General features: G+C 42.5%; 1 protein-coding gene across 1 annotated transcript; it reads right to left on the reverse strand.

Moving 5' to 3' along the window:
• Nucleotides 1-443: 443 nt before the first annotated feature.
• dmrt3a (doublesex and mab-3 related transcription factor 3a) lies at nt 444-3,720 on the reverse strand. Its single transcript, XM_076270077.1, has 2 exons — nt 3,219-3,720; nt 444-1,807 (listed from the first exon to the last, which is right to left on the reverse strand). The coding sequence occupies exons 1-2, from the start codon at nt 3,667-3,669 to the stop codon at nt 759-761; spliced, it is 1,500 nt and encodes a 499-aa protein (XP_076126192.1). The 5' UTR covers nt 3,670-3,720; the 3' UTR covers nt 444-758.
• Nucleotides 3,721-9,148: the final 5,428 nt, after the last annotated feature.

The raw sequence follows: 9,148 nt of genomic DNA on the forward strand, positions 1-9,148 counted from the left end.
ATTCATCAGAAAATAAGGCTTTGTGGGATGCTACAGTTTGTGTAGCGAACCCGCCACTAGGTGGAGTCATTTGCTCACATTTCCCCTGCAAGAACTCATTGACAAAAAGACTGAGGTTTATTTCCTGGCTATCTCTTAGTCGGCTTTGTTTTTGTTGTATTTACCATATAAACCTTCCAAATGTTCTCATATTGACATTATAAATGCATAAACACATTATAAATGCTTTGCATAAAATACAAAGTGTATTTTCCCATGCATTTACTCTCCCTAATTTTGTACATGGCATGATCATTAATGGGATAGGCTGTATATTTGGGAGTGATATTCCAATTACTTTTTGTTACTACACAAAACAATATAGAATATATTCAGAGAGAGATAAATAAGACCCTCCAAAAAACATAAATGACAAGAGACAGGTTACAGTGAGGGATTTATTAGTCATACTCTTCTCATGCATAATGACTGGAGTATTTCTACATTTGGAGACCCATTCACATGCAGTGCCAGGGAGATATAGATTTTCACAAACAGACACAATCCATATCATTCACTTTTTGGTCATAGTCATTTCATAGTGTTGATTGTTTTTTGTATGTGGGGGACTTGTAGTGTATGATTAAGCAAACACTTTTTGTTTTTAAATTTATTTGAATCTTTTCTCAAAGTAGAGCAAAAAGCATCTCTTTGCACATCATGGGGGGGTGGGCTTGTCAGCTCCACTGTCTTGTGTTACCTGGGTCTGAGCCAGCACGTTAGGTCGAAGAGTTCAAGATCCGAGAGTCTGAGGAGTCGGACCGCTCGTCATAGTCCTCGTCAGCGGCGTACAGAGTCTGTTTGGGGACGACGGGGCAGGCGTCCTCGGCGAGGGTCAGCCGATGCTCCTCCGAGGGCCGGGAGGAAGGGGGCGGCGAAGAGAGGACTGGTGAGCTGCGGAACATTCCGGCGTGCGAGGCGGCGGAGAAGGGCGAGATGTAGCCCGAGCGCAGCTGGTACTGCTGCTGCAGCGTCATGGTGTTCCACAGGGTCACGTCGTTGTGGACGAAGGGCCCCGCCTGACCGCGGGTCAGCGAGTTGCGCAGCATCAGCGGGTAGCGCGGCGGCTGGGGGAAGGGGTGCTGCAGTGGCATACCCAGCGGCCCGGGCATCACGCCCGCCGGCGACTCGGACGAGAAGCGCAGCGAGTCGGGCACGCGGAAGGCCGAGCCCACCGACCACTTGGAGGCAGCGGACGCGGCCGAGGCCGAGGAGGACGAGGAGGAGGTGGAGAACGAGTAGGGCCCCAGTGCATGCTCGAAGAGGGGCCCGGCGGACTGCAGGACCAGGGCATCACCGCCGGGGGACGAGGCCTCGGCCTGCGCTTGGACCTTGTCCGGCTTGAGGGCCGAGCGGCTGGACAGCAGCACCTCGATGGCCCCCACCAGGTCGCCGCCGCAGCCCTTGAGGATGAGCTCCAGCACGGCCGGCTTGTGGCCCGGGAAGATCTTCTTAAGCACCTCCAGCGGCGGCCGGTTGGCTCTCAGGTTAAACGGCAGCGACACAGACCCTGAGAGGCCCTCGATCAGCAGGCTCTGATCGCCGGCGTAGCGCGGGCTGTCCGACTTGGACTCAGGGGGGTCCGAGCTGAGCTTCTGCAGGCTGTAGGGACTGTCGTCGGGCTGCGGCGTGGCCTCGGGCGGCTCGGGGGTGTAGCACGAGCCAGATTTGGGCTCCTCGGGGGAGCTGGCTTGGTCTTGGTCCTTGTCGCTGATGGTGCTGCCATTCTCTCCTCCGGACTGGTCACCTGACACGTCATCACTCAAGTCTGTGGGGAACAGAAACAGAACTTATCTCAGTGGCCTATCCAACCAAATGACACGGTCAACACAAGTGCACTGAAATAAGTTCCATTACATAGATGAGCTGCCACTAAAAAAGTAATTTTAAGACCGAGAGGATCTCATACTTTGTCATATAATTTGTAATAACAGTTGCAACTCAAATATACTGTGCTGTCTAATATTTCCTTTTCATTTGATGAATGACATTTAAAACGTATATGGTTTTATATTGGCCTATCTGTCAACTCCTGTGTGATCTACAAACCCCTTCCTCTCTTTCGAGTAAATAGCTGATAAAACAAAATACTGAGCAATCTGACATCAACCCATTTCCCTGTAGCATGGTAACATTTCACTCAAGGTTGACTTCAACCAAAATGTGGCTATTGAATGTGGTTTCTATAGAGCCTTCGATTAATGTTTGAAGAGCCTGTATTGTATAGTAGCCTGTCTGATTAAAATTGCAGTGGTGCAAAATCTGTGGCAGCCTATTTCTGTGGAGCCTTAAACTTAACACTGTCCTACATGTATTTTTACAATTTTACAATTAATGTACCCCTAGGTAAAAGAATAACAATGAAGGGTATTCACCACATACAAACATGTATTCTAGTGATAAAACAACTTCCATAGTTTTTCTTAGTGAAAAATATTTTAGTTCTGAAGAACTGGTATTTTTCTTCAATTTCTATTTACTTCTACTACTACTACAGTAGTCTCAGGTATGGCTAGGAGAGAAAGGGTCCACCTATTGCATACCACAATAGTAATGTTTTTTTTTTTTTTTTTTTTTAGAGTATTACTGTTAATTTTAGGATACTGTCAAATTATTATTATTATTATTATTATTATTATTATTATGTAGGTTGTTATTATCAGGTCAAATTGCTTTGTAATGGAATGTATTTAATATCTTTATTGTTTTGGCTGTTGAGATACTTAGTAGTGGGATATTGTCCTTATATGCCTCAATCAGCTAAACAAACTCAACCTCTCCCAAACTTACATAACAACTCACAATAATGGTATTAAAGAGTATGAATTACACTATTACAGTAGCCTATATCAGCAGTTGCGTGCCTATAGCTTGCAATTGCCTATATTAAACCAAATTATCTTACCAGTAGACCTAATAGGTTACAGTGACTATAATTAAACATGTTAAATAGGAAAAGTAAATCATTTTGGAAAGATAAAGTTTATACATTATTTAACAGTGGTCGTAAGTACGAGTAATATCTGAAATAAAATGAAAGTGGCAGTTTTCGGCATTTAGTGCAGGCTTCAACATAACATGTAGGCATACCCATCATTTCAGTTCTTGAATTTCAACACAAAAGTTCAGAAGATTTAGTCAAAGAAGTTGCTAAAGATGAAGGGTCTCCCCTTGCTTACCCTTAGCTGGATGTGATGTCCCCGTATCGTTCACCCACCTCAGGTCTATTTCTCCAGTGCGCGGTGGCGCGCCCTGGGTGCCCTCTCCACTCCCAGCCACGGCCATGCCGGGCAGCACTCTCAAGGACTCCGGGATGAGGCTCTCCAAACTCTCATTCGCCTGCTGCCTGCGAAGCGCCACCTGCGCCGCCATCACCCGCTGCCTCTCGATGATCAGGATGCACTTCTCGCAGGTGCAGTCCTTGAAGCGACAGTAGCGCTTGTGTCCCTTGAGCCAGGAGAGCACGCCGTGGTTCCGGCAGCGAGCGCACTTGGGCGTCCTCTGAAGGGGCGCGCGGGGCTGCGACACCGGGCCCCCCATGTAGAGGTAGGGCGATCCGTAGCCATTCATTTTCCACGGGTCACACAGGCGCGCTCGCTTTCCCCCGGTGTGGCAGTGGCGCAAGTGCATCTGATAAGGTGCAGCAGGGGCAGGAGCGGCTGTTGTCAGCAGCGCAAAGATCAAGCCCCACTGCTGCTCGCTACACTCGTGATAAGAGGTGTTGACTTTGACTCAGAGATGAGGATCCACCTTTTCCCCCCCGGCAATAAAGACGTGCATCAGGCGATCTGACACGCTTTAATGGAGCCGAGTAACTCAACGCTATCTCTCGCATCACTGTCACTTTCACGGCAAATCCCACCGACGCACCATCCCTTCTCAAACAGATTAGAGAACAGATATTTCGACAAAAAGAAAAATCTAAAATATTGCTGCTGAGAAAAAATGAAACGCATCTTAGCATTGCATGTTCAGCCTTATCTAGACAGGCAATGCTTGTCATTTTAAACAACCTGATGTCCTTGAATTATGTAACCTTCCATGTTTTATTTTAGCCAACTGTCCTAGGTGTTGTAATATATCAGACCTCAACGAATTAGAGAAGTCTACAGCCAAGAATTTCCTAAAGAATGCAGTGCTGATTGACATTATGGCTGAGCTTTTCTGAAGGCAAAAGCACCAGGTAAAGGCTACTTTCGTTTGGCACATGCTGTGAACAAGAATTAACCAGCAGCTAAATAGCCCACCTCGGTATTTTGCATTTCAATATGTGCTTAACTTATTCCCACGAAGGAATTTTGAAGTCAGTGACTGGCCTATACAAACTGAACACCATTAAATAAAATTGAGTTGGGGTAGCCTGTAGTGAGAATCATGGGGTTTATTTATCAATTTAGTCTATTCCTCTTAATGCCTGCGAGATGGTAAGCCGAGATGTCTTGTGAGGGATTTAACCACAAACTCTTCAGTTGTTCAAAGGTGATTTTAGCTGATTTTTACCACTCAGGTGATGTTAGCCTTTTTTATACCAAGTATTTTAACCACTACCACGGGCCTACACCCAGCCGGCATAGCCTATACTGGTAAAACTATGCACCATAATTTCCAAACAAAATGCTGAAATTATTATATAAAAAAAAAAACTTTCAACATGTGGCATGCCAGCACGTCTTCAAATGCCAAATGCAAACAATATTTTGGACGCTGCGATGTCCTCTCGCCCTAGAGCCCATTGAAACACAACACCGGACACCCCGGAGTCCCATTTCTGTGCGTAAAAAGGGTTTATTCAAGCACATAATGGGATCCCATCAGACCGGCTTTGGGAACTGGAGGCCACGGTAAACTTCACCATATGAACTCGGTTTCCAGGGCTATTAAGCTTTTAATTGGAAAATAGCAGAGGAAATTTCAAGGTGACTATAATGCGTTTGCAGTTAGTGCAGGACGAGTAAATTTGCAGCTATTGAGAGTGGGAGGGAACCACGGTGCTATACAGAGGGGCAAGTCACAATAAAATCATTTATACTTTATTTCACTGCTAGTAGTGTGCATAAAACACATGCATAAAATATTTTCTCTGCACAAAATGTGACACTCACGTAAGAAGACTAATATACCTAAATTGTGCCTATTACGGACAAGCAATTTAAGCCAAGTGTTTCATTTTAGATACATCCACCTCCCACCTTCAAACCAATTTCGTTACGATATTAAAAAAGTTATTTTCTCTACATTTACGCATAGTAATTGTATTCAGCGATGCCCTAAACAAACATCTCGGTCTATAAACTACAATGTGGCTTTCTAAGTTATACATTTAAATTATATTTAATACGTAAGAATTTAATTGCATTCGTTCCTCTGCGTGCTTTTCTTATGGTTTCATTTTTCAGGTGTTTAGGAGAGCCCGTGTTTGACCCCATGGAATAAGCTCGACATTTTACAGTCATTACTTCTGGAGCACATGCGTACAAGGTCAGCCTCCAAATGGTTCCATATTAATAATGATCAAATCAAGCATACGCCAAGATAGATGTTTTATTAGTTGGTGGGAGAATTCGATTCAAAAGTGGCACTCAGTATGAATGACACGGACATTTTTTTCCTCTCAGAAAAACACTGATATTTTCATAATAATAATAATAATAATAATAATAAAACGTCTAAATTCCGATTATATTGACAGCACCAACCAACGTCTAATTATATTTCAAGGTTGGCAGTCTTTATTTCAAATTCTGTGTGAGGAATAGAAATATTAGCTAGCCATATGTCCGTCTATAGATTGAGTTAAACAATCCGAGCACAGAATACAACTCAAATTCCATTTCAGAGCGTAAATGGCGATAAGGGAGGCCGTTTATGATTGACATTGAGCGCTGAAGTAAAAAAGCGAAACCATCAGCATCAGACGGTGGTTTATCTGCGGGGGACCCCAACACTGTTTTACTCTGAAGGACAGCACAGTGGCCATAAACGTCCCAGCCCTGAGAATCAAGTACCCATAAAGGACTGACTGACTAAAACCAACACAGACGACCTATCCTCACGGGCGGATCTGTCTGCCCTCAGTCACACTTAGGCCCACCCAGACTGATTTGTACCAGCTGAAGCAATTTGAGATTCAATTTCCCCCAGATTTTGCTTATGCAGCTTTAGAAGTAACATTAGAAAAATATTTTGAATGTAATTTCGTTAATTTAACATATGTAGTTATATATGTGATAGACTTAATACATTAATTAAAATAGGTCACATGTAACCTGGCTGACACCAAACCAAATGCATCTGCCAGAGCAAATTAAAATGCATTCTCAGATTTGCCTGGTCCCCACACACTAGATAATCTGCCTAAAACCCATTAAACGAAATACAACTCAGCACATATGAAATTAAACATTTTTTAACAGCTACACATTTTAAACCAATGGTGGTGAGAATTATAGTGACTACAGGACATAATTTGAAGTCAATAATATCTGACACAAGTGTCACCTACAATATTAAAGACTAAAGTCTAAAAGGGGACTAAAAGGGGACTAAAGTGGTTCCCCAGAGACCAGTCTCTTCTTCTGGACAATCAAGTCTAAATAAATATCGAATGTGTCCACTGAATAATACTCTATTCAGAGGTGGGTGGGCGTTCCCACCATAGACTGCTCTGACAGGCAGCCAATGGGCTTGCCGGGAGTGAGTAATTGCAGGACATCTGTCCTGTGAAACGTCCAGCTAATTCCTCCATGCAGGCAGCGCCGCCAAGGGCATTGAGATGTGGCAGGGCCTGAGCTGGGTCTCTGAGCTCAGAGACACACCCACCCACAGCAGAGCTGTGAGAACTATGAGAGCCCTGCATGGAGCTCTCTGGGCTTCACTTAAAGACACTTCTAGAACATGTCTGTCCTAGTGTGGATAAGAATCAACAACCTCAAATTCAGCCATGTTGTATAGTGTTTTAGGACTCAGGTTTTAGTCCCAATGCCCCTGACACAAAGATGATGAGCAGACATGTCAAACAAACACACACACACACACACACAGATCTGTCGGTCAGATACCACCACTTTGCTGATCTCATCAATTTAACCACCTCCTCATGGAGTCTTCCAAAACACTTCAGCTACAATCTGTAGCTTTCATCTAATTCCTGTCACCCTCAGTTATCATTAAAAATGCTTTAGCTTTTCAGTGATTTTAAAATGGAGATAAGAGGGAAGATACAGCATTACTCAACATGCTGTTTTAGTATAAAAACAGGCTAATTTTGGACACAGTTGATAGAGGAAATCAAATATTAGTTAACAAAATAAGCTCTTGATAAGTTACAGCCTTACTGATGTTTCAGACAGTGCTAGTTGCTAATGTGCACAGTGATATATAATGTATGATCATTACAGAGTACATGGCATATCAGCATAATTGTAACAGGTACCATACAGTTCTTGATTGCAAGATGTTCTTTTAATTAGTTATATTTCTCATGGGGGGGGGGGGGGGGCAATATCATTGTGGGCTCAGCAGGCTTTTAAGTCTCAGAAAATCCACCACTTTTGCCACCATTTTTCCTACCACTTCCACTACAATCAAGGACTCAGTGGAAGTGACACAAGACATAGCCTTCCTGTGTGTGTGTGTTTGTGTGTATGTCTTTGTGTTAAAGTGTGCGTGTGTGTGTGTATGTGCGTGTGTTTACCATTATTCAAATGTGTGCAGGACGGGCCCCAGCTTTATCTATCACGGGACGTCGGCGTGATTGATGGCGCAATAGCAGCTCAAGGAAAACAAATCCGCCAACACTTTCTCCCTGGCAGTGTACACAGGCTCAGAGCAGCAACAGAAGGACACGCCCGCATGGCGAGCCACCCCCCCCCCCCTGACAACCGTGATGAAATGGCCTTCCTTAACTAAACTCGTAAAGCACACGGCAATAAAACTCAATCTTCTGTAAAATCCAATTAAGTCATTATCTGACTGATTGTATCTTTAATTGAAAACAGAAGTGACAGTAAATTTCTGTGATATATCAGGATCAATCGATACCTCCGTACGATCCAGTCTCAAGAAGTGATTTATAATGTCAAAGCCATATAGGTAACTCCACATTATTCTCTCTAAAACCACTGGGGGATGAAATTAAGAGTAAAGTGCGTTTAATAAAAAAAAAACAAGATGCTCACGTTATTGATTACAACAGATGGGACCAAATCAAATGAATGTTTTCAAAGAGCACAGCAAAGAAAATACAAGTAATTTTCCTTTTGTGTTTTATACTTTTGTGCGTGCTGCAGCTACATCCTCATCATGAATATTTATTCCCATTCCCATTCCACATTACCATACAGACATCCATGATGGGTTTTAGTGCTATTTTATTAAAACACAACTACAATTTTTTTTTTTTTTGCAACAAATAGAATTCAGTTTTAATCCCTATAACCCTTACCAATAAAACAGTACATGTTCAACATGGCCTAACCAAAAAAAGAGCTGATTTGTTAAGCAAGCATAAAGGATACACTGAGCAAGTGTGCTTGAGAGAATCAAAGTAAAACATATTCCACTGAAAGTGCTTTTACAAATTACAGAACTACTTACATGGTAAGATGTAAAAATGTTGGGCATGTAAGACTTTTCGAATGTCATCATTAAGTACATAAAGTAGCACATGTATCTAACCTTGAAAGTATGACTAAAATTGAAGAACATTACAGAACATTAACACTTTTTTAAGAAAGCTTGAAGCTACAGTACATGACTTTTATGGCATGATTTCAAAACAGAGGCAAACCAGCTATGATATAGAAATATGTGAAGCTCTTCTGAACATTTAAAACAGTTATAAACTTTCATAAAAATCAAAGGGGTAATCAGACAGATAGTTGTAGATTGTACAACAGAAAGTTGAAATCATACTGTAATCACAATGTAATGTGATTGAAGGTGAAACGGAAACTTTAATGGACTCTAAACTGACATTTTGAGTTGCAATTTGTTTGTATTTATTTTGGTAAGAAGATAATATATTTTCTCCAGTTTTGCATCAAGGCCACATTTGTACATTTTGATAAGAATTCACCAGAAATTGATATACAGGATAGTTGCATAGTTG

Source organism: Alosa pseudoharengus, unplaced genomic scaffold, assembly GCF_046254945.1.
Source record: "Alosa pseudoharengus isolate Yale_2024_CS ecotype anadromous, Long Island Sound unplaced genomic scaffold, YU_APseudo_1.1 YU_APseudo_1.1_scf_6, whole genome shotgun sequence".
NCBI classification, from domain to species: Eukaryota; Metazoa; Chordata; class Actinopteri; order Clupeiformes; family Clupeidae; genus Alosa; species Alosa pseudoharengus.

Bases quoted from the DNA above. Each gene is read 5' to 3' on its own strand.
- dmrt3a (XM_076270077.1), bottom strand. From the start codon at position 3,669: ATGCACTTGCGCCACTGCCACACCGGGGGAAAGCGAGCGCGCCTGTGT. The intron at 1,808-3,218 runs GTAAGCAAGGGG...TGTTCCCCACAG, and splicing joins GACATCACATCCAGCTAAGG to ACTTGAGTGATGACGTGTCA.